Source organism: Monodelphis domestica, chromosome 5, assembly GCF_027887165.1.
Source record: "Monodelphis domestica isolate mMonDom1 chromosome 5, mMonDom1.pri, whole genome shotgun sequence".
In the NCBI taxonomy this organism is placed as follows: domain Eukaryota; kingdom Metazoa; phylum Chordata; class Mammalia; order Didelphimorphia; family Didelphidae; genus Monodelphis; species Monodelphis domestica.
In genome coordinates this window covers 119,390,213-119,417,079 of record NC_077231.1, presented here as the reverse complement: position 1 = coordinate 119,417,079, position 26,867 = coordinate 119,390,213, and the positions used below count along the sequence as shown (strand labels likewise).

At 34.2% G+C, this 26,867-nt stretch overlaps 1 protein-coding gene and 1 non-coding gene across 7 annotated transcripts in view; both read left to right on the top strand.

Annotated features, from left to right (window-relative positions):
* The window catches only part of GRIN2B (glutamate ionotropic receptor NMDA type subunit 2B), a 641,083-nt gene that overhangs the window by 466,092 nt on the left and 148,124 nt on the right, over nucleotides 1–26,867 (top strand). For all 6 annotated transcript variants that reach the window (XM_056799173.1, XM_056799172.1, XM_056799176.1 and 3 more), the window contains one exon: nucleotides 6,306–6,420. In XM_056799173.1, the coding sequence (XP_056655151.1) occupies nucleotides 6,306–6,420 (115 nt within the window). The remainder of the gene's footprint in view (nucleotides 1–6,305; nucleotides 6,421–26,867) is intronic.
* On the top strand, nucleotides 5,153–5,256 carry LOC130454805 (U6 spliceosomal RNA). Its single transcript, XR_008912607.1, has one exon. It is a non-coding gene; the product is annotated as a U6 spliceosomal RNA (small nuclear RNA).

The following is a 26,867-nucleotide window of genomic DNA, read 5'->3' as shown; positions in this document are numbered from 1 at the left end:
TGTACCTCATATTGTGGTTATCAGTCCATTTGTTTTATCTTCCCCCTCCCCCTATTTTGTACATTGTAAATTCCCTAAGACTCTTATTCTCCAAACCTCAATCTTCTCCCACATCGCCCACTTAGCATCTGGCACAGTCTGTTCCACACAGTAGGTACACAGTAGGATTTATCAAGTTAGATTGAAAAGGAGTTTTGGGGAGGCTACTTTATACTTCACTTATATCTCTGGAACCACCTGTTGATCATGAATAAAAGGAATGTGAGTTTCCAGTCAGGTCCTGGACACCAGGGAGAGTGACCTAAGAGGGTTCTATTCTATGTTGCCAAGAGCATCACTTTAGGCAACCAGGAAGGGATTGGGTTCTGGCATCTTTATTGCTCGAATATTCATGGTTCCTGAAATTGTACCGCTATCAGTTTGTGGGATGAGGCAGAGAAAAGAGAAGAAGCTTTTTACCAGCTTCTGGTGATCAATATCTTTCCTTTCAATGTATTAAAGAGCTCTTCCATCTGTTTACTTGACTACCACCCCTTTTCATCTCCCTCTCCCTCAAGTTAGGCAACACCTTCTCCCTGATTATATTGTCTCTACCTTTCCAGGTTTTTAATGGGCTCATCACTTTTAGGCAGTACCAGGCAGGAGGCTTAGGAGCACACGTCTTATGAACATGGAGCTAATCATTATTGATTTCTTGGGCAGTTATGGTAAAGGAGCATTAATTATCGTTAGCACAGTTGCATTAATGCTGTTGTAATGAGTACCCCTATGGGAATTCTTCAGTGAGGAATGTGCTAATTATCAGATCATAGCAGCCAGCAGTGAAAAGGGGTGGGGACTGGGGTGCAGGTGGCAGGGAAGATTTCACTGGCACACCTCTCAATTACCTACATAGTTCTTGCTAATCTGAACATGTGTGCCACTATGTACACTGTAATATAACAGCCCAGAGCACATGTTTTCTTGGCTGTGTTTGATCAGTTTGGGTCCCACTCCTATGAGTCATTCCCTTCAGATATATAGGGGTGTCGGCTCATTGTAACTGACTTGAACCCTCTCCCCATTTCCTCCAAGCACTTAGGAGGAAGGTGCCTCCCAGAATTACAAAATTTCTGATTTAGAAGGGACTTCTGAGACTATCTAGTCTAACATATACCTAAACAAGAGTCTTCCCCGGAAGGTAATTTGTGACCCTAGTTATTCATTTCGTTGAGCACCTCACTGGCACAAGTAAAAGAGCACCAGGGCTAGAGTCAGGAAGATATGAATTCAAATCTCCTTTTAGACACTTACCAGCTGTGTGACCCTGGGCAAGTCACTTAACCTTGTTTGCCTCAGTTTCTTCATATGTAAAATAAACTGGAGAAGTAAATGGCAAACTGCTTTAGTGTCTTTGCCAAGAAAATGCCAAAAAAGGGTCATGAAGAATTGGCACTACTGAAATGACTGAATGATATTTACTTATCATTTATATATATGATGTCCTTAAAGATTACAAAGCACTTTACAAATATTATCTCATGTTATTCTTATGACAACCCTAGGAGGGGGGTGGTAGGTACTATTATTATCATTTTACAGATGGAGAAACTGAAGCAAACAAAGGCTAAGTGTTTCTCCCATAGTCTGAACTCAGGTCTTCCTGACACAGGGTCCAATGATCTATTCACTATTTCACCTAACTGATGTGAACAAGTTTCATCTACCTTCTGCTTGAAGACCTCCATGAAGGAGGGATCGATTACCTCCCAAAATAGCATTTTCTACTATTGATAACTAGTTGAAAGGGAAGTTTTCTTATATCAACCTCCTGGGGTTGAGCAGACTGTTTCTTTTGGATCCTATGATAGCTTTTCAAATCAATTCACAACTCCACCAGCAATGAATTAGTGTCCCCACTTTGCCACATCCCCTCCAGCATTCACTGCTTTCCTCTGCTGTCATGTTAGCCAATCTGCTAGGTGTGAGGTGATACCTCAGAGTTGTTTTGATTTGCATCTCTCTGATTATAAGAGATTTAGAACACTTTTTTGACAATTTTTCTATAACTCATAATCTAGAGAATTGTTCTTGGCACATTAATTGACTTGACCAGGATCACATGGCCAATATATGGAAGAAGCAGGACTCAAATTCAGATTCTCCTCTTTATAAGGCTGGCTGTCTATTGACTATATATTGTGTTACCTTTCTCTCTTTCTCTAACAATAATGTGATGGTGATGGCTAGCATTTGTAGTACGTTTTAAGATATATAAAGCACTTATTTCATTTAATCCTCACAACTGGTAAGGTAGGTACTTATATTATCCTCATTTTACAGAGGAGGAAACAAATGGATCAGGTTAAATGGCTTGCTCAGGACACAGCTATTGAGTGTCTGAGGCTGGATTTGAACTCAGGTCTTCCTGACTTCAATTCATATATAAAATAAATGTAAAATAATTCTTGAAAGAGACTTGAACATCTGTTGAGGTAGGAAGGAGGAGGAAAAAAGGCTTCCTGTCAGTGTTTGAACTGAGTTCTATAGGGTACGAGAGATTTTAAGAGGTGGTAGTCAGCTGAGCATTCCAGGCAAGAGAGACAGACTGAGAGGATGCTCTGGAAATTGAATGCTGTTTGTGAGGAAATGGAAGAAGGTCAATTTGGCTAGACCTAAGAGTGTATGAGGGGGGGAAAAGGATGTATAATAAAGCTGGGAAGATAGACTAGAATCAACTGAAAAATTGCTGACTTTCCTTAATATTTCATCTAATAAAGGAAAGTGATTTCTGCTTAATTCTGATCAATTAGGGATTGATTGTTGAAGGCTTGAAAAGGGCTTTTGGAGTGATAAACTGTATTAGAGTTTGTGAAAGAGTAGAGAACTACCAGGCATAGTTCGAAATGTACAATGGATTTTGGAAAAGCAGATTTAAAATATTTAGAGTAAGGATATGTAGGATACAATGGTCTAACATTTTGTAGGAGAAGTAGGTCATGGATGATAAGAAGCTCTCAAGAAGAACAAGAATCATGGACCTAAAGAGTTAAAATATGTAACTGTATTGGACATCTTTAAAGAGAAAATTCTAATTTTTGACAAGCGAAAAAGTAGATGCAGATTCCATTGCAAATGAGAAGATGCCCTTCTAAAGGCTAACTTGAACCAAAGCATGTCCTGATGACTCCCAACACTTGGCAGTAGGGGTACACGTATGCTTAGAAATTCCCCAAATGTCTTTGGAATCCATTGCACCTTTATCTTATTGCTGTTTATCCTTTGACAAACCACAGCCTTGGATTACTTCCACCATCTATTTCCTTGACTTCTATTTAGGTGCTGCTGAATGAAGCATATTATTTAATTTCAATCCTACCGTAAAAGCAGAGAAGAATCGTCCTTTCTAACTGATTCCTTATTTCTCACAAAAGCTATTATAAACTTTCTCTCTCTCTTCAAGCCTCCTATAACCCTTCCTCCCTTTCTCCTCTAAATTAAAGTCCTTGAGTCTTAACTTTACTGAGAAAAGTGAAGCCATCTGATATGCTGTACTCTCTCTTCTCCCCTTATCTTCATCTAAAACCACCTTGACATCACCTCCCACTTTCCTTTCTATGGATCAGATAATTAGGTAGTTCTTGCATAGACCAATCCTTGTTCCTATCTCCTACCTTCTCCTCCAGTAAATTTTCCCATCTGTCATCAGCCTTTCCACCAGTCTTTAATCTCTCTCAGTTTTCTAGATCCTTCCCTACTCTCTTCAAACATGCCCAAATCTCCATCCTTAAAAAATTATCTACTAGCCCCTACCATCAAGTTATCACCCCATAGCTCTACTCTCTCATTTAATTCCAAGAAAAAGCTATCTTCATTTGTTGATTGTACTTCCTCTCTGCCTCTTCACTCCTCAACCCTTTGCAGGCTGACTTTTCACCTCATCACTCAGCTTAAAACTACTATGTGTAAGCTACCAGATCTTGTTTTTTGTTCCCTCAAACCTCATCCTTTTTCACTTCTTTTTCACATTTAAAATTTCTAATGATTTTTCCTTCTAAATACTCACTCCTCTCTGAGTTTTCATGGTCCAACTCTTTCTAAGTTTTCTTCCTATTAGTCAGACCACATCTTTTTAATTTCTTTCACTGATTTTCATCCATGTCATTACTCTATAACTATTTTTTCAAAAGTTCTTGCTTAGACATTCTTCTCTTTCTATACTTTTCTCTTATTTATAACCTCCTTCTCCTGGGTCTAATTATCATATTTCTACTGATGACTCCAGATCTATTTATCCAACTTAGTCTCCACTGAGCTTCAGTCCCACTTCACCAACTACTTATTTGACATTTCAAATAGGGTTTCCCAGAGACATCTCAAAATTAATTTAATCCCACCTAATTGCAACCTTTGCTTTTCCTGTCAAGGAGACCACCACCCTTCCAAATTCCTAAGTTCATAACTTAGCTTTATCCTCTACTTACTCATTCATCTTAACTATCTCATTAGTTAATATATTTTGCCATTTCTACTTCCTTAAGATCAGTGAAAACTGTCTCTTTTTCTCTACTAACACAGTAGCCACTAGTCCCTATTATCTTAATCTCTCACCTAAACTATTTCAATGGCTTTTTATAAGGGCTGAATTGATTCTCTTTAATTGCAGATATGACCCTGCCATTCCCTTAAATGAATACATTTGAGTATAAACTTCTCTCTGACTTTTAAAGTGCTTCACAATATGGTCCCAACCTATTTTTTCAGCCTCATCACATATTCCCCTTCCCATACTTAAAAGTCAGTTAACATGGTCTTCTTCTTTTGTTTTTGATTCATGGTATTCCATCTCCTGTTTCTCTGTCTTTGTATTGACCATCTCCCATGACTGGAATAACACTACCTTCTCACCTCTACCTCATTCAATCTGTTTCTTCAAGACACAACTCTAGCACTATCTTCCATATATTTCCTGATTTCCCATAATTTTAAGTACCTTTTCCCCTAATTACCTTGCATTTTTCCATATGTATTAGTAATGTATGTGCATATATATAAATAAAATGTGTGTATATTCTCACATGAGCTTCTGGAGAAAAAAGGATTATTTCATTCTTATTTGTAACCTCAGACTTATGACAATGCCTGAACATGGTAGGACTGAATAAATACTTAAGTGCTTGCTTTGGCAGTACATATGAAGTTAGAATGGTTCAGAGAAGGTTACCATGGCTCCTCCACAAGGACAACATGCAAATCTGTGATGTGTTCCAGATTTTTAACAAAAAAATTAATAAACAATAATTGCTTGTTAATTGGTTGGTTTGTTGATGTGCTCTGCCAAAGAAATGAGGAGGCCTAAATAGTTGGATATTTATGAATTATGAATGTCACTTATCTTCAGAAGATCCTCAGAGATCATCTTCCTTCTTCTATTTATCTTTTTCCCTTGGGTCATCCCAGGGATACTCTCTGTTTTTGCTCTCAGAGTCCCACTTCTTTTGCCTCCACAGCATCTGTCAACATTCATGCTATGGTGAGGATACAGGTACAGGTTGGAATAAGTTTACTCCAGAGTCCCTCCCAACTCTGAGATTCTGTAGTTCTGGAGAATGAGCTATAACTCTTTGAATAATCTAGGCCTTAGATCTCTGATTTTCTAGAAAAACCTGAACAAAGCCATATCCTGTCCCAGGTGTGACCAACTGGGAGCAGAATTGGCAGCACTGAAATCAATGAAATTTGTTTGGGATCCTTATGCCCTTTCAATTTATGCTAAATTAGCAGGTGGTATAATGATAATACATTAATACAGTAATATGTAAATAATGTGTATTTATTTGTTTCAGTGGTATTTATTAATGTTAGATATCATGTAGCATGGTGGTTTGCTAACAATTAAAAAAGAGAGTTCTTTTGGCATTCATTTTTCTCCTTCATTTACCTTTCTTTCTTCTTTTTTTAAATTTTTATCATTATTTTCTTTAATTTCCACTAACTTTTCCTTCCTATACTCTCATTATTTCATTTTATATCCCTTCTGTTTTTCATTTTTCATTATTATTTTCTTTCTGCTTTGTTACTTGAAAGTTCATTTCTCCACCTTTATTGGCCCTATATCCCATCCCTCTCCTCATGTATTATTTCAAGTCTTGTCATTCAGCTTATTCTTCTCTTTTGAAAATGTTTTTTTTTCTGCCTTGATATATTTACACTTGAGTTCCTTAACAGATCAGAGTTGGAGAGGCAGTACATAAGATTTCTATAATTATGTTTCATATGTACTTGGGTGTCCATGCTTAATTTTTCTTTCTTTTTTATCTTCCTAGGTACCTAATCAATGTCACTTTTGAAGGGAGAAACCTGTCCTTCAGCGAGGATGGCTACCAGATGCACCCCAAATTGGTGATAATCCTTCTGACCAAGGAGAGGAAATGGGAGAGGGTAGGATACACTTTTGATAATTCTCAGATTAAGCTAGAGAGGACAGAATATAAAATGGGTGGAAGAAAGACACTGTCTTTATCTTCAACCCTGAAGAGACCAAATCATTTTCTGAATACAGGATATACAATTATACTGATATCTTTGATAACATAGTTTTGTTCACAAATGAGAGTCTTCATTCTCACCTCATGCTGGTTTTTACAAGAGCCTGTTGGCTCTAAATGGGGTTACATTCATTACTGGTTCTGCTGTTAGCTTAGCTTTGAACTCTGAGTTTTAGTAGATTATAAATTTACAGTGGAATTAATTTGGGAGTAGAAATCATTCTCCAGTATAATTGAGATGGAGAGCATCTTATGCACTCTGTTTGCAGCCACTTAATAAGAACAACCGTATGATCAAGTAGGCTAGGCAGTTGATTACTTAGCTTGATATGGTGTCTTGAAATATTACAATTAGAGATTCATTCTTTTAGGTCATACTTGTGATAGTTCTAGTCCCCTATGAAAATGAAAGTATCAGTGGAAGGGGTAAAAACCGTCTACTAATATTTGAAAAAGAATTATGCCAATTAATTGAGAGTGAGTGCCCAGCTTGTTCTCAGATATGTGAGAAGAGAAACACTTGAAAGAACAGTGCTCGTTCAGTAAAGAACCAAATGGCCCCACATTGCAATCTTGTCACTCTAGTTCTGTCACCTGGGTATATGAAGTATATATATTGAATAGGAAGCAGAAAGCAGGATCTTAGACTTCAAGTGGAAATGTCTCACTGCTTATTTCTTTATTAGCTACAGATTATCCATTATTGTTGGTATTTTTGATTAGTGACCTTACCGTGGTGCTAGCATTTCTTCAAAAATGGTCCCTCCTCTTCCCTTCATCTTTTTTTCTCCTTAATTTACCTTCTTTTTATTAATGATGAAGAAATAGAATAATTTAAGATGTGTTGTAGAAACTATATGTGTAAAAAGATCTTTAGGCTTATCTCCAGAAGAGGACTTAGTATTACTGCGATCATATGAATATATCAAAATGCCTCCAGCAGGCTCAATGCTATGAACCAGGCTCTTTTTAAAGACTGACCTATAATCTTCTGTTAATTCCATTTTCTTCTGAGTCCCGTGGGACTATGGATCCATAAAGTCAACAAATTCAGCCAAATTCAATTTTAAAAAATCATTTTGTTATTAATAAAGTGCTGCTCTTGGTCCTGAGGAATCCAAAAATAAAAAAACAAAATATGGTATCTCTTATCTCTCCTGCATCTTCAACCCCACCCCCATTACTGAATTCCTTCTTTCTAGCCTTAAGAAAATAAATGAACAAAATATTTGGGGGTGGTAGGGGGGGCTCATATTCTCTCTTGCTAGTTTACTTTTCCTTTCTAGTTTCTTTCAATTGCAAATTTATTAGAATAGTCCACAACTCACTGCCCTCATGACATCTTACCTTACTAACCCTTTGCAGTCTTGTTTCTACTACCATAATCACACTGACATTTATTTTTTTAAAGGCCATAGGTGAGCTAATTGCCAAATTAAATAGCCTTTCTGTATATCTTCATCCTTTTCCATCTCTTCATGGTTTACTTAGTTAACCTTCTCTATGATGTTTGAAATTATATGATGTAATTCAGAGCACACTGGTCATTGAGTCAGGAGACGTGGTCCCAACTCTTACTGTGTTAGAATAATCTACTGTTACAATCTATTTTTTTAACCTTTACCCTCATTCTTAGAATCAATGGTGTTTATTGGTTCTGTGGCAGAAGAGTGGTATGGGTTAGGCAATGTTTATTAAGTGACTTGTCCAGGGTCACACAGCTAAGAAACATCTGAGGCCAGAATTGAACCCAGGACCTCCTGTCTCTGGGTCTGTCTCAATTCACTGAGCCACCTTGCTATACTCTATAGTAAATTTATTTCTCACTGTGTACCTCAGTTTGCCTGTTTGTAAAGTGAGAATTGGAATAGATTTCCTCTAATGCCTCTCCTAACTTTAAAAAAATTCTATGATGCTTTTCCTATTGGCTTCCATAACTCATTCCCTATTTTCTTTTCTGGCTTATCTTCTAATTTGTCACTCTTTTCCTGTTTTTCTTAAAAGTAGTCAGTTCTCTCTCTAGGATTCTGTCATTGACAATTTTCTCTCATCACTCCAATTGTTTCAATCATATTCTCTGTTTGGGAGATTCAAATGAACTTCAGCTCTGCCTTCTCTACTGAGCTCCAATTATGTATTGCTATATTAAATACGTCTACCTACATCACTTGTGATGTCCCATCTTATGATATTACAAACTGAATTTATCACTGATCTGAACCTGGTTTTCCTTACCTGCAAAATGAGAGGGTTGGACCAGACAACTGCTGAACTCACTCTCAGCTTTATTTTTCTGTGGTTTTCATTTTACACAGTGAAGGAAAAATCGTTGTTCAGTTGTATCAGATTCTTTGTGACCCCATTTGGGGATTTCTTGGCAAAAAGACTAGAGTGGCTTTACCATTTCCTTCTTTAGCCCATTTTATAGATGAGGAACCTGAGGAAAACAGAGCTAAATGACTTGTCCAGGGTCACACAGCTACTAAGTGTCTGAGACCAGATTTGAACTCAGGGCTTCTTGACTCCAGGACTAGTGCTCTACCCACAATGACCTAGACTGCCCCCCCTGGAGGAATAAAGTAAAAAGTAAAAACAAGAGAAAGATAAGGCATTCTGTCTATAGAGGTTAACAAAAGAACCAAAGTTGTTTGTTGAAGACAGCAGTTACCTATGCATGTTTAGATGCTGAAAAGATGTATTTTATTGCTAGCCATTTGGATCCTTTACTGAAAAACTGTAATATAATAAAAGTTATCCTAAGAAGGGGGCAGGAGGGAGCTCATATGTTCCTCAGCTTGGAAGTGAGCTTCTCCCTGTGCAGTATCAGGGTACTTCTCAACCTCTAAAGCCTCATACCTGTCCATCTGGTTCATTTAGAAAGTTGTGTGCTGCAGACTGGAGCAATTAGACACTGGGGACTGCACATTTGGAATTATTAGAGGATGAAATAGGACTAGAAAAAGCAAAGAGAATGCTAGAGAAGAACTGAAACTCATTAAGAGATCTATGGGAGATGATAAGAGGAACAGCAACTAGGTGGCAAAGTGGGGGCAAGAGTCAGGAAGACCTGGGTTCGAATGCAGCCTTGGCCACTTCCGAGCTCTGTGACCTTGGTAAAGTCACTTAATCTCTATTTGCCTCAGTTTCTTCCATCATAAAATGAGGATGATTATAGCACCTACTTCCTTGGGTTGTGCTAATTACATGAAAAAAAAATTAAATCCTTAGCACAGTGCTTGGCATATATTATATAAATGCTGTTTAACTATTGCTAATTAGCAAACTAACAGCAATGTGTGTGTATGTGTGTGTGTGCTCACATGCGCATGCGGGTGCATGTGTATCTGTAAGAATTTCTATCTTTAGATTTCAATGGGGATGGGTGGGAGAACCAAATAATCTGTCTCTCAGTAGAGCCAGGACAATTATCCAATGCAGAAAATTCTCAGAAAAGCAGTTAGTGTTCTGGGGCTTGATCAGAAGCTCTTGGTTTGCTCAATTGCTACTGCTCTGGGCTTCCATGTCATCATCTCTAAAATGAGGATCATAAAACTGAAATGTAGGAGGGATGTGTTCTGAGTAATAACTGAGAAATTATGATGGTGCATTCTGAAGTTAAAAGATGTAAACAGGGCTGAAATAGAGCAGTCTAGGTCAAAATTCAAGGGGACTGTGTCGGATACAAATGCCTCCACATTTTGTCTATACCCTACTACAAAAGAGGTCAGGACTCTTGGAGTCCATGAAATTGCCTCACTGCTAGAGAGGAATGACATTGTAATTTTTAGTCCCTCCTTAATGTCATGGAGAGGCATCCAATGAATGACAGTGAAACTCCTCTTATGACATCCACTAGGATAAGAATATGAGGTTTAGGAGTCAATCTATATCTCTTAGAAGTATACCCTGAAGTAATTGAGACTCCTTCTCCACTCCCCACCCCAATAGAAAGATGAAAAAATGGCCGCCTTTTCATATTTGAAGCAATCGTGAGATTTAAATAGCACGATGCTATTTGTATTAGCCAGTAATAGCTGGCTTCTTTCACTTTCTGGAGCAAGGAAGTCATACTGCCCTGCATGCTAATTTCCTCCAAGCTCCAAATCCCCAGGCATATCAGAACATAAAGACTATACAATATATTACAGTGAAAACCCTGCTGTCCCCTTCCTCATAGCCCCCACCCCCATCCCCCTTATCTGCAAGTGCTGGCTTGCTCCTTCCAAAATTGACACATTTACTAGTAGACACTTTGGAGATGAGAAATGGAGAGAGAATGGATGCTCTACATAAAATATACACTCTATCTTGCCATGTTAGGGAGCAATTAGGGCACATCCTAGCTCACTTCTATTCCAGAAGGAATTTTTGGAGAAACTGAATCCAGAAGCATTGACAGATCCACATCCTATTTTTAGTTTCCTTGACCTGATGTTTTAGATTTTAAACAGTTTTGAGAATTAGAGATCATTTAGTTAGAAGAAGAAAGAGCTGAGGCCACTACTCTCTCTTTAAAAAGTATATGAACTGGGGGCAGCTAGGGGGTTCAGTAGATTGAGAGCCAGGACTAAAGATGGGAAGACCTGAGTTTAAAGATAGACTCAAAATACTTCCTAGCCCTTACTGTTCTTCTGCCTTAGAACCAACAGATGGAAGTTAAATATTTTTAAGTATATGAATTATTGTGTAGAGGTTGGAGACCAGCTATTTTCCATTTTTTGACAGTACAGCTGGAGGGCATATATTTAAGCTAACACTGAGAGTATATATATGAGATGTTAGGAAGTCTTTTTTTTCCTTGATGTTCCCTTATTATGTTATTATATTATGTTAACTACTTAAAAGCCTGTTTGTTTATCTAATCATTTTTCTTTCACCACTTGTTTATTATATTCATCAAATATTACCATGATCAAGAATCTTACAAGGACACATGGGTAGCACATGCTCTAGAGCTACTCTCCCAATCCCCACATTCAGTGACAGGCTGAGTCCCCAGGGTAGTTACTACATCTTCCAAAAAGTTCTAGGGATATTCCTGGAAAGCTGGGGATGTCTGTCTAATGTTCAATCTTATGAGCCTTAACTGATTATGAACCCTACAAGATTATTAGCAATTAGCTAATGAAAGAGTCTAAATTCTCTGGTCCTCCTAAATTCAGGATGTTTTCTTCTAAGGGCAGAGGCAGGGAAAATATGAAGGAAAATTTAGCCTAGGAGATAGAAGTCCCTGGCCCTTTTGTTTCTCTCTCCTCTCTAGGGATTCCTTTTCAAAGAATTGGTGGGAAGGCCCCCACTCTAAGTTATTAGACATTCAACTTTTCAATTCCAAACTAGCTTCCTGGTTTTATACAAGGACCACCAAGCATAACTACATCTCCCAACCAATTCAGATATATGTTTTGACTTCCTCTTAAACCCAGTTGAAATGCCTTGATTACACAGAGATAGCCAGATCTAGTTAATATCTCTAACTGGGTTAGTTCAATTATGATGTTTTCTCACCTAAAAATAGTACCAGGGCTTGGCATCTCACTTGCAGTGACTTGGAGTACTTGTCTAGGTTGATCCCTCTCTTACAAATGCATCAGTACCAAACTAAATACAATTCTCTCTGCAATTCTTAGCATCTACCCTTACCTTGTTTAACACTATTCTGATCATTATAATATTGCTATATTTTTGCTCATCCCATGTAGCACTGATTCCATTTCTCATATTCCTTTCTTTCTCACTGCTCTATAAAGAAACTTCAGATTCTAAAACCTCAACTACTACCCTGTTTACCTAGTATAGCTTGCAACAAATCTATATTTATTGATTTAATGATTCAGAGTTTTAGCTGGGGTTCAATTTGACTACACATATCAAATTAACATCCAACTCATGCAGTTTCTCCACTAATTGCCTAGTCATTTTCCTGGGCTGGGCTGCTTTCCTTTTCTTTAAAATGATTATAATTTTGGAAAGGGGGATTGAAGATACTCTACACACATGTAAGTTATATAAATAATCTTTTAAGTTTAGCGTATTAGAAGATCTTATAGGGCAAAGCTCAATTTCCTTTTACTTCTGTAAATCATATTTCATCTTTTCATGTTTTGTCATGATGGGTGAATATTGTCTGTGATTTTAATTAGGGGACCTTAATAGATGATATATTTCTTCTAAGTCACTTGAGTTATTTCTTTATGGGTGAAAGTGTGGACATTGATAAAAATATGCCTTATGTTGATTTTGACATTTCTCTGAGTGTCTAATATGCTCTATTCAACTACATAGCTGTCCTTTGATTTTAAGAATTCTAGGGAATTTTCTGAAAATGACAAACATTTTCTTTGTATTTTTCAAGTAATCTGATGATTTTTAAAAGGGGAAATGAATAAATGTTTATTAAGCACCTACTCTGTGCTAGGCACTCTAATAAGTGCTTCACAATTAGTATCTCACTTCATCTTACATTATCTTTCTGACCTCTGTTCAAGTTTTGATATCTTTGCTTAGAGTGTTTTCAATTCTTTTTGCAGTGAATTTGTCATTTGAACATATTTTGTTGTATCTTCTGCCCCTTTGGTCCATTGACACTTGAGTCTGAGAATTTTTATTTCACTTCATAATTCAAATTTGATACAACTTACTACTTATTTTTTTACTTTCGTTATCAAATTGTTGCACTCTTATTTTATTGAGGCTAGATCTTGGATTACAATTAGATTTTTCTTTATATAAAAAAGCTTGTCTTTATTCATTGCCATCAGAAACCCCTTCATTTCTTTTAACATGCTTATTATATGAATGTGCTTTTTGTTGTATTAAATTTTATTTTTTTTCGGTTTACATATTCCTGGTCCCTTCTCCCTGGATTTAAAGGTACTCTTCCCTCCCCCACTTCTTGGAAAAATAAAATTAATACATTTTGTTCCAAGAGAGTTGCCACCTCACAACAAATACCCTAAATACCCATCATTCTAAAGTACATTCTCATAGAAAGTTTGCAAATTATTAATGGAGAGAATGGGCGTATCCTTGGTGGTATGGTGCTAACATTGACTATTATATTAGAGCAAAGAGTTTTCAAACTCTGCCTCTATGATATAATTTACAATACCTTAGTGATCATGTATATTGTTTTTTGCTCTCCTTTCTTCATTTCCCCTTGTTTCAAATGAAAGTTCTCATGTTTTTTTTTTAATGAGCTCTTCATATTCCTTAGAGTGCAATGATATTTTGTCATATCCCAATATAATTTGATCATTCATTCCTAATTGTTGACTGGATATGTTTACTTCTTGGTATCATAAATAATATTATTATAAACATTTTCTACACCTAATGAGAGGTATGTGAACCTCTTCCCTTTCCCCCAGTCCAATTGATGTAGTCACAGAACATAACCACACATGATGAAGTTTTAATGGGATTAGAATGAGATGCCAAATGATCCCTGTGATCCCTTTATGAGATGCAAACACCTCTCTGAGTCAAGAAGGGAACAATTGGCTGAGCAAACAAATTAACAATGCCCCCTGGGAGTTTTGAATAGCTAAACCCTCAATGGATTTCAACAGTTTGAGAATGGGAAAAATTCTAGGCATAGGAATATTTTGTGGTGGAGATACTTCTCTGGGAGGAAGAGGGAGACATGAAGAAGAGGGAACTTTTCTTACCCCCCACCCCCATTCATCATGGCATAAAAAGTTCTGACCCAGTTAAGAAATTATAGACATATTTCAGACTGACATAGATACCAAGAGACTCAAAGGAAAAACAAATCTTCTGGCAACAAAGAAGAAAATTATGAAGGTGAGTAGACTCTAGGAACTCAAGCTGCCCAGCAAATCCTATAACTACTCTTATTATGTATGAAGACTATAAAGAATTTCTAGGTCCTGGAGTACTAGGAATTCTAATTTGCCTTTTGTCATACATGTATCCTCAAAGTATGCCTCAGTGCTATTGTACTCTAAGTTTGAGCCCACTCTTCTCATGGATGATATATATATATATTTGTGAGAAATTGTCCCCCCTTTCCAGGGGCAGGGAGAGCTTTGTTACTGTTTTTACAATGTCATTCATTTAATACTTTGTTTTGCTTAAAGCTAACTGTATCCAGTGGATGATTATTTTTGGAATTCATTCTGGAGGGAATTATAGATTATAATGTAAGGAGTGCAGATCCTTAGGGCTACCCCTAGAACAGAAAGTAATAAAACAAACTCTGAAGACATAACCAGTGTGTGAGAATACAGGTTGACAAATAGCCTAGAGGGATATTCTATAATGTGGCTCTTATCCTTAGAGCAGAAACTTTGAGTCAAAAAGTAAGAATGATTTAATTAATTCTTTTATGAAATTCCAATTTGTTTTTCATGACAGGTGTACTATATCACAGTTTGATAGATAATGAATTAGAATGCTTCATGCATATGTTACTATTCTATTGAGGCAGATGGGTGACTCAATGAATACAGTGCTAGACCTGAGTTCAAATGTGGCCTCGGATGCTTAGTAGTTCTATGACTCTGGGCAAGTCACTTGACTTCCTTTTGCCAAAATTCCCTGGAGAAGGCATGGCAAAACACTCCAGTATCTTTGCCAAGACAACCCAATGGACAGTATGGTTTAGGGAATCACAAAGATACAGACATAGCTAAACAAGAATTCCATTCTTTAGTATCTTTTCTACCTTGATGGATGTAAGGTAATGACCTGGGGTCATTTTAATTCATGTTTATGCCTCTGATTTTTTTAGTGATTTTTCAAAAATTTTCAGAAAGTCATAGAATATTTGTATTTCTTCTTTTGAATTTTCCAGATGCTTTGACTACTTGTCCAGTAGGCTTCTAATCTTCCAGTTCTTTGTCAGTTTTCTATAGATTTTGACTGTTAGAACTGTTTCAGAATTATGTGGTATAAGGATTTATTCCCAGATTTTAACTTTTGTCCTCATTCTAGATTCATGTATTTCATTTGCACAGATGTTTTAAAATTTTATATAACTGAGATCTTTGATTTTGTCTTTTATGATCTTTTCTAGTCCATGGCTGTCTAATAATTTATCTTTTATGCTTAACTGTGGAAAATAGAAGCTTCCATTCTCTTTTAATTTTCTATTGTTTAATTTTCATATGTAGTACATCTTCTGGTGGTTCTCTCACTTTATGGGTTTCCAGAAAGGTAATTACCCTCACCTTTAAGGTGCTCTGTGATTCTGAAACCATGGCACACAAGGGACCACCATTATATTTATCCCTATAATGGTCAACTAGCAGATACAACTAGCTCAAAGCAAACATTTTTACTGAGTTAGAATTATAATAACAATATTAATAAACCATTCCTACCCTAAAAAATGTGGTGTGCTTTCTTACAATCATACAGTATCAGTGGGAAGGATAGGCATAAACAAAAAATTCTTATAAAGAAGCACCTACTTAGGGTGTCCCCTATGTGGCCAGGCATTCAGTGCTGCAGAGTACTTAGGTCTTTTTCCTTCTCATGGTGCCTCATGCAGTTCCTCCTTGGACAACAGATTACTTTTGCTGGTTATATCACACATCTGAGATCCCTTAATCTGGCCCTCTCAATAATTCAACTCCTGATAGTCAATATTTCTGGGAATTGTTTCTTGTCTTGATTCACTGGATAAATACTCTACCTTATGACTCTTACTGGGCAAAAAGGTCTACTGTAAAGCATTGTTGCTGATGGGGAAAAGGAGGAGGGAGAAGAAGACTGAAATCCTTCCATTTCCTACCTCAAGACTGAGAGGAAAAGAATGATTCTGAAGTACTGGCTTATTTTTCCTTAGCTGGCTTTCTTCTATGATACCATAAATCATAACAGAATATTGTGTCCCATCTCAATTGTCAGCTCCTTCCATAGTGCCTATATTTTCAAAATCCACCAAGAATATGATCAATTATATGCCATCTAATGGCTAGATGCTCCCTAATTCAATAAGTTTTTCATTAGAGAATTTCTTTACATGTCATAAAAAAGATAATAAAAACTTAGGTAACTACATATTTTTTCTTATACCTATCTTTTACTTTCTCTAATTGAATCATCTATACTGGGAAAAATGAATTGATCAAGGGTTTACTAATCAACACTCCTCTTTGTCTCAGCACGCATATATATTTATTTGATTTCTTTAATTAGGAATTTGAAAGCAAGAGACATGAAATGAAATAGATTTTTAACAGATTAGAATAAAGAACATGTTGATATGGGATTTATCTTTGAATCAACTATAAATAAACAGAACAATGGTTTGTCAAAATTAAGATTAGAGTTAGCACAAAAATAAGAAGATAGTAATGAGAAAACAAGTTACATTCAGTTGAAACAACTCAGTCATGAACAATGCTTGAAACAAGCATGAGGGAAATATAGGAAATGGAAAAGGGAAATGACATTGATACTAACTACAATAATTTTATATAGAAATTTAACTAATGTAGATTAATTGATACAATAAGGAGACCAAAAGATGTTAGAAAGCATTTGGGTCAGCAAACATCTTACATGCCAAATGGAGAGATGATTGTCAAAAGCAACTTTGATTTATAAAATTTTACCAAAATAGAATATAAGATCATAGATTTAGATCTGGAAAGGATCTTATAAACTATTAATTTAAAGTCCCTTATTTTATAAAGGCAGCAACTGAGTCTCAAAAGAAATAAGTAATTTATCCAAAGTCATACAGCTAATATGAATCTAAGGTGAGATTTGAATTCAGATCTTCTTCATTTCAAATCTAGTGCCCTGTTGATTTTATTGAGCAGCCTTTTGATGATGGATAATTATGACCCATTCTATCTCATAAAGCAGAGAACTACATTAGAGGATAATATCAGTTTTTAAAAAATTGACAAGATATTCAAATAAGCAAAGTCACCCTAAGGGCATTAGAGGAAAATACTGAGGTTTAAAAACAGAAGAAAAATGTAAACAATTTGTAAAGATAATGATTCTCCATCAAAAACTATGAAAACACCACTTGGACCTTAGTGTTATGGTCCCTTATGTATAAATCGTGGAGGTAGACATGACATTAAGGAGAGCAAAAATGAGGAAAACAGCCATATTACAAATGTTTATAGAAATCTTTGTTGGGGGTAACACAGTTGTAAGAGTATTGAGGGATTAATACAAAAAGGTATCAGAAGCAAGGGAACATAACACAAGTTATGGGGGTGAGGGGAATTCAGACCTTAATTCTGGAAAAGGGGAAATTATCTCACATGAAAGAGGTAAAAAGTCAGAGCTTTTACACTGCACATGAAATTGATAGGAGATCAGGACAATGCTTAAACCTCATTCTCATTGGAATTAGTTCAAAGAAGGAATAAATTTTATATTTACATGCATATATACACATATATCCCTACTCAGTTGGGTATACAAATCTGTCTTACCTAACAGAGAAATAGGAAAGGACCTGGATAAAATAAATAAAAGGGAGAGTTGATCAAGAGCAGTCAGAAGCAAATCAGACTTTTGAGAAGGGGCAGGGTAAAAAAGAGGGAAAAAGGATAAAACAGGAGGAAATAGAATGGACAGAAATTCATAATTACTAATCAAAACTGAATGTGAATGGGATGAATTTACCAGTCTGACAGGAGTATATATAGTAGAATGGATTAGAAACTAAAATCCAATAATATTCTTATAAGAAACACAATATACAGAGTTAAAATAATGGACTGGGACAGAATTTATTATGCTTTAGCTGAAGTTAAAAAAAAAGGCCATTATGATCTTAGACAAAGAAAAAAAAACCTAAATAAAAATAAAAGTGAAATTACCTCTGGCAAAAAAAGACACCATAGACAATCATGTAATATCAATACTAAATACATAGATATGTCAAAGTTATCGTATCCAAATTCATAAAGGAAAAGTTAAACAAGTTAAAGGAGAAAATAATAAAACTGTACTAATGGGGGATCATAAATTGCCCTTTGCAGAGCTAAATCTAATCATGAAATAAATAAGAAAGAAAATATGGAAATGAATAAAATTTTGTAAAATTTAGATATGACAGAACTCTGGAGAAGATTTAATAGATAGATAGATAGATAGATAGATAGATAGATAGAAATGCAAAGCAGCATATCTTTTTTTCTCAGATTTGCATGGCACCTTCACAAAAATTGGCCTTGAATTAGGCCATAAAAATCTCACAAATTACAGAAAAGCAGAAATATTGAATGCACCCCTTTCAGACCATAAAACTTTAAAATTCACATTCAACAAGGGGCTACAAAAGCATAGATTAAAAATTAATTGGAAACTAAATAATATAAACCTAAACAATGAGTGGGTCAAAGAACAAATCATAGAAACAACCAATGATTTCTTTACAGACAGTGACAAAAATGGGACAATGTGTCAAAAATGTGAGATGAAAAAAAAGCAATACTTAAGGGAAAATTGTTAACTTTAACACATACATCAATAAAATGGACAAAGAGCAGATGAAATGAATTGAGCATTCAATTAAAAAGTACTGGAGAAAGAATAAATTTAAAATATCTAATTAAACACAAAAATATGGAAATTCTGTAAATCAAAGGAGAGATTAACAAAATTGAATATAAAAATACCAGTAAAGTAACAAATAAAACTGAAAACTTTTTAAATTAAAGAACAAATAAAAAGATAAACTATTGAATCATTTTATTTTAAAATAAAAAGAAATCAGGATCAAAAATGAAAAAGATGAATGTATCACCAGGGAGATGAAATTAAAGCAATTAATAGGAATTATTTTTGCCCCATGTGAGTAAAACTAACAATATAAATAAAATAAGTGAATATTTATAAAAAGACAAATTGTCCAGATTAACCAATGAGAAAGTAGAGTAATTAAATATCCTACTCTTATAAAAATGAATTGAACAAGCCATGAATGAATTCTGTAAGAAAAAATCCTATTATTTTGATTTACAAGTAAATTCTATGAAAAATATAAGGAATAATTAATAGCAAAACTATGTAAATTATTTGAAAAATTAAGTAAAACAAAGAGTCCTTTGAGGTTCTTTTTATGATACAAATATCATTTTGATACCCACACCAGAAAAAGCAAAAACAAAGAAAGAAAACAATAGACCAATTTCATTAATGCATATCAATGCAAATTAAAAAAAATAGGAGACTACAACAATGTATCATAAAAATCAAACATTATGACCAGGTAGGAATTATACTAGGAATGCAGGGCTAGTTCAATATTAAAAACTTTTCAAGGGGACATTTAGGTGGCTTATTGGATTGAGAGCCAGACCTAGAGATGGGAGGTCCTGGGTTCAAATCTAGCCTCCTACATTTCTTAGCTGTGAGACCCTGGGCAAGTTATTGATTCGAAGTTGGAAGGTAAGCTTTTTTTAAAAACCACTTAAAATTATATATAAAACCTATTATTGACCAAAACAAAAATAAATAAGAAAAATTATGACGATATCTATAGGTGCCAATTTTTCCCCAAAATGTAATAGTTATGCATATACAAATACTAGAAAGCATAGGCATAAATGAGCTTTTCTTAAAATGATAATCAATATCTATCTAAAACCAAGAGAAAGCATTACCTGTAATGGAGATAAGTTAGAAGTCTTCCCAATAAGAATGTGGGTGAAGTAAGGATGTGAGATATTTTTGGATATTATATTAGAAATGCTAGATATAATAATAAAACAAGAGGAAAATTGAATAAATAAAAATATGCAAGGAGAATATGAAATTATCACTCTTTGCTGGTGATAGTATACTTGGAGAAATTTAGAGAATCAACTTAAAATGTTTAAAACTAAATTATAAAGCTGTAATTATCAAACTCTTTGAAACTGGCTAAGAAATAGAAAAGTAAATCAGTAAAACAGGACAGACAAAAAAAAAACTGGCAAAAGATAATAGTAATTGTGTCTGACAAAGGTAAAGTTCCTAGCTTTTGGAATAAAAATCCACTACTTGATAAAAATTGCTGGGAAAATTGGAAAGCAATTTGGCAAAAACTTGGTATAGACCAACATCTTACACTATATAGCAAGTTAATGTCAAAATAGTTAAATGATGCAGACATAAAGGGATCTATCATAAGCAAATCAGTGAAGCATGGAATATAGTTTACCTGTCAGATATAGAGATAGGAGAAGAATTTATGACTAAACAAATTAGGCCAACAGTTCTGGAGAACAAATTGGACTATTTCCAAAGGGCTATCAAACTATGTATACCACTGACTCAGCAATATCACTACTTGGTCTGTATCTTTAATAAATAAAAGAGAAAGGAATCAATATTAACAAAAATATTTATATCAGCCTTTTTGTGGTGGTAAAAAATTGAAAATTGAGGGTCTGCCAAGCAATTAGGGAATGGCTGAACAAGTTGTGGCTCATGACTGGGATGAAATACTATTGTGGTAAAGGAATGATGAGCAAGGTTGTTTTAGAAAAAATATGGAAATTCTTGTATATACTGATGCAAAGTGAAGTGAGCAGAACCAGAAGATCGTTGTACACAGTAACAGAAGTATTGCAAGGATGATCAACTATGAAAGACTTAGCCACTCTGATTAAGACAATTCTAAAACACCAGTGATGAAAAATGCCATCAACCTCCAGCAAAAGGACTGATGCATTTTGAATACATATCGAAGCATAACTTTTTTTTTTTCACTTTGTTTTTTGTTTGCTTGTTTTTAGCAACATGGCTAGTATGGAAATATGTTTAGCTTGACTTCTCTCTTATGACTGATATTCTTGTGGTTTCCTTCCAAATGGATTATGGAGGGAAAGAAGGGAAAATAGAATTTGGTACTCAAAATTAAAAAAGGATATTTAAAAATTAATTAATTAATAAGAAAGGAAACTTTCTTGTCTTGTAGCCTCTTGAGAAAGATATTGTGCATGTAACATCTATATTTTACTACACTTGAACTACTTTTCAGTTTCCTCAGTAGTTCTTTTCAAATAAAAAGTCTTTCCCTCAATAAGATTATAGTTTTCTTCTTTTTGAACAATGTGTACTTTTAAAAATTAATTTTAAGTGCTATTTTTATAGTGTATTCCAATGACTTACCTTTTTTTATCCAGTATCAAAATTATTTTCAATTATTGTTACTTTGAACTATAGTTTCATATCTAGTATTACCAAGTTCCCTTCTTTATAATTTTTCTTCATTTTATTTCATATTCTTGCCATTTAAAAAAATAAAAATGTTTTCATTCTTTTCTAACTTTAAGGAGTTTTTGGTTATTCAAATGGCATTATCCTAAATATATAAATTTGTTTATTATAATATTTACTATATTAATGTGGCCAACATTGAATGACTATTTTGGGCTTTCTTTATTTTTATGAAAATTGTTTTGAAGCTATATTTCTTTTAAGTTCTGCTTTTATCTGATATGTAAGTTGCCATGTATTTAATGTATTTTACTATTTATTTTTATGAAACTTGTCTTTATGCCTCCCAGCTGTATTTTGTAAATAGTATATTGAAAAGCTGATGTATTTGTGGATTTATTCTGTATTCTGCTATTTGTTCTTGGTTAATTTTTTTGGTTGTTGAATCTCTAAATTTTTCTTAGTAAACACCAGGAAACAAGCTATAATTTTTCTTTCTTCTTGCCTGTGCTCATTCCTTTAATTTATTGTTCATGGCTTATTGTTGATGCTTCTTTCTTATTGATTCTGGTTTATTTTTTTCCTTTGGCTTATTTATAATTAGTATTTCTAGCACTATAGAAAATAATAGTTCTCATCTTATTGGGAAAACTACCAGTATTTACCACTGCAAAAAAAAATGCTAATTTTTTCCTGTTATATACATTTTTATCATATTAAGAAATCTTTTCATCCTGTGATTTTTAATGTTTTGAAATTAAAAAGTGCTATTTCATCAAACCCTTTTATATTGACATAATCATGAAATTTTATATTCTTAATAGTTTTCATATCACTTGGTCTCAATGAAATTTTAAAATACATAATTGTACCATCCTTGTTATTAAGCAAACACATAAAAATAAAGGGTTTTTTTTTTTCAGTTTTGAAAACTATAGCTGAGGACCTCCCTCCATCAGTATAGATTATAATCTTCTGTAATTTAGTAGATACATTCTTTCAAGTTTCTTGAGATACTTAGAGACTAAAGAATTCACTCAAAAGTATATACACTTTATTTTTTTCCAGCACTATTTATTAGTTATATAGTTCTATAATTTTCTTTTTCTGATTTATTTCCTTGGCTTGGACAAATTTGGCTGACAGATTTATAATATGGATTTTTTATTTAAGTATTTTTTGTAATATAGAATTTATTTGCTTTTCATATGATTGATAGAACTCATATGGAAATCTATCTTGGCAAAGGATTTTTCCCCCTCATGCATTTATTCATATCTAATCCTATTTCAGTTTCTGACATCAGTTATTATTATCAGTTTTTATCTAATTGATCTGATTATATTTTTAAAGTTTCTTACATTTCATTTATATTTTCATGTTTCTTACCATGTAATTGGATGTTATATTTTCTAATAATACCCTTTATTTGCTGTCAATTCCATATTAATTTCTCTCTCTCTCTTTTTTTTTTGGTCTTGGGAATTAAATTTTTTTGAGGGTTGTTTTAAAATGAAATTTGCTCCTGAAATGTTTATTTCATTGGTCTTATTAAGAACAATTCTTTTATTTGTCATCTCAATATTTTTGTTTTTTTTAATTAAATTTTCAAAAATTAAATGTTTCAGAATTGTTTGGGGATTATAATTTTATTTTTCTAGCTTTTTTTAGTTGCATGCTTAATTTAATTTCTTTTGCAAAAAAGACCACCATGAAAATAATGACATCTTATGTAACAACATCAGTAATTAATGATTAAGAGTTAGAGAAATTACATGATGATCTTGATAAAAGTCTCCACATTGAATCAACATTTATTCTTATACTAGTGACTTCATTGTAGAAGTTGAAAATATTTCTGAATTAATAAGTCAAAGATATTGATTGGTGAGAGCACAAGATACATTTTTGTAATGGTGCCATTTGATCCTGAAAGACAATAATTTCATTTAGCAATAACCAGAAATATATAGTATCTATTTTTTTTAATATTTGTTTCAGAATGTCAGTGTTTCTATAAAATTTGTTTAAATATGAAAGAAAGAGGATGAAGTTCCTAAAAATATTTTCTTCTACTAAGGACCTTCTAGTAATTCATTTAACTTTTCCACCAGGTGCTTCAATTTTATATCAGTCTTTTCTTATGTCTTTAATACTTTTTAATTGATTTGTGTATAGTGCCTTTAACATTTTGTAATATATCACTGTTTATCTCTCTTAGCCATCTCTATTCTTATTCTTCCCTTTTCTGAGATTAACCTTCCTGCTTTTAAGGATTCTAATGAGGAATTATAAATTGTATTTCAAACCCTCATTTTGTCAACATAAATTTTATGTTTTAATACAGTCTATTTTTTTGTATAAAACAAATTCCTGGGTTTTGCTTTCTAATCTATTCTTCTCTCTTCCATTTTATTGGTAAGTTTATAACATTCACTTTCAGGGTTATATTTGTTAAATTTATGTTTGTCAAAGTAAGGCCAAGATTCCTCAGTTTGGTATTTAAGACCCTTTGAAATCTTTCCCATATGTATCTCAGAGAATCATAAAATATCCTAATTTGAAGTGACCATAGGTCATAAATATATGACACCCCCAGGTCATATTCTCTACATTTCTTTTGGCCTGCATTTCAATTTGGCACATTCCAGTTTTTAGAGAGTTGTCTTTCTCAGTGAGTTTTTCCCAAGTTGTTGAATATTTCTATAATTTCCTTTATTATTTGATTTTTAAACTTCTTTTCAAGTTCTTGTAAGGCTTCTTATGGGTCCTGACTTTCTTTTTCACCTTCCTTTGAGATTTCATGTTTCCTTTTCCCCATTGTTCTCTTCTGATTTTATAACTTGATATTTTCTGTCACTAAACCAATTTTCTAAGATTAGTTTTTTTTTCTTTGTCTTTTGCTAATTTTTCTAATTATCCCCTTGCCAACTCCTTATTACCTTGTCTATCTGTTGAGGTTCTGCTCTGTTTCTGAGGGAGAGGGAACATTGTTCCAGGCTTATAGTGTAGCCTTCTCTGGTGCTTGGGGTAGGCCCAGCTGTCTTTGAGTCCCTCAGTGAGCACTTTGAGGGGGTAGCCCACATGCTTCCTTGTGGGGAGGTTTGCAGCTATTTTGTCTAGCTGGATTCTATTCCCCTGACTACTAGTTCCCCTGTTTGTCTCCTGTATTGGGCTATTCTTTCTCTGGTGATTCATTGCTTCAGGCCACATGGAAGCACTGGGTGGGCTTTGGGCTGCTCCCCCCATCTGTTATTTTTGTTGCCTCAGGAAGGGCTTTAGGCTAGTCCAAGTTCTACAACTTCCCCCATGCTGCACCACCTTTTCACCCCAGTAGGGCAGGTCCTTCCTGCTTTCCTTTGTTTTGAGGCACTTTATTTTCTATTTTTGTGTATTTGGAGGGTTTGGGCAAGTTTACTGTGCCTTACACCACCATTTTTGTTCTCTACATGTAATCTCTTCTCCTACACATTTGTATAGAAAGTAACTTTAGTATCCAGCTAAACCAAATCATACTTGAACTATAATATCCTTTATTACATAGTATAATAGTCCCTATTTTCCCTTTGCTTGAAGACTTTCCCCTTGTCCTCTCACTGTAAAAGACCATATCTCCTAAGACTGCCTACAAAACTTTTAGATTTAGGAAGGTTTTTCCTTGCATCAAACTAAAATTTGTCTCTTTCCATATATTAATATGATTTATTAAATTTTATTATTTCTTATGATCTTAACATTCTTCAGATTCTTCAGATCTAACAAGTTCGCCCTCTGGCATCTTTTCAAATAATTAGAGATAAACTATCCCTCTTCCTCTTTTAGTCTTCTTTTTTTCAGGCTAAGCAGTCTCAATTTCTTCAATAAATATCAATATGGCATTATTCTAGGACTATCTCCATTGTAATTCTCTTTATGTGAACACTTTTCAACTAATCTATGTCTTTCCTAAACTAGACTCCCAGAACTAAACTCAGAATTTCATATATAATCTTAAAAAACAAATCTTACCTTTTATTTTAGAATCAATACCATATATACATTATAAGGCAGAAAGGTGCTAACATATAAGTAATGGAGATTAAATAACTTGTCTAGGGTCACACAGAAAGTGTTTGAGGCCAACTTTGAATCTTGGACTTCCCGTATCTGGGCCTGGCCTTCAATTCACTAAGCCACCTAACTACTTGTCAGATGTTATCTGACCAAGTGAGATAATAATGAAACTAAGTTTTCTGTATTTCTCAGTATTTCTGTAAACTCTACTTCTCTTACAATAAAGACTATTAAGACATATTAGCTTTCCTGGCTGTCATATCACACCATTTACTTTATTTTTTTTATTTAAAATTATTTATTTAGTCAATTTATAACATTATTTCTTGGTTACAAGAATCATAATATTTCCCTCCCTCCCCTGCCCCACTCTTCCTGTAGCTGATGCAAAATTTCACCAGGTATTACATGTGTCCTTGATCAGAACCTATTTCCATGCTGTTGATGTTTGCACCAGAATGTTCATTTAGAGTCTACATCCCCAACCATATCCCCTCGACCCATTTATTCAAGCAGTTGTTTTTCTTCTGTCACACCATTTACTTTAGCTTACATATCAATAAAAACTCAGATCTTTAACATTGAATTGCTGTTTCACCATGCCTCTCTACTTTGCAACTGTGACTGATTAAAAAAAAAATCCAAATGTAGAACTTTAGTTTAATCTCTATTAAATTTAAAAAGATTAATTCATTCTTATTATTAATATTGACCATGACTTAGCATGGTGTCTATTTATAATATAGTAGGTACCTAATAAATACTACTAGATTGATATCTTCTTAATTCTGAACTGTAATTTAGAATGTTAGTTATAGCTCCCAACTGCAAGTTTGATGAGCATAGTATTAATATTTTGTTCCAAATGACTTCGTTCCAGTCATTGAAATAAATCCCAAATACTACAAGGCTAAGCACAGATGCCCAGGAGACTCCACTGGAAACTCTTTTCATTTGCAATTGAATTATTGACTAAAATATGTTTCAGGTCCAGCCATTCAAACTGACCTGAATTCTCTTAGTTATACTACTAGTTGTTTCATTTGTTTCTTACTTTTTTCTTCTGATCCAAAAGAATAACATGAAATATTAAGTACTAAAATTTAGGTAAACTACATCTACACCATCCCCTTGCTTGACTAA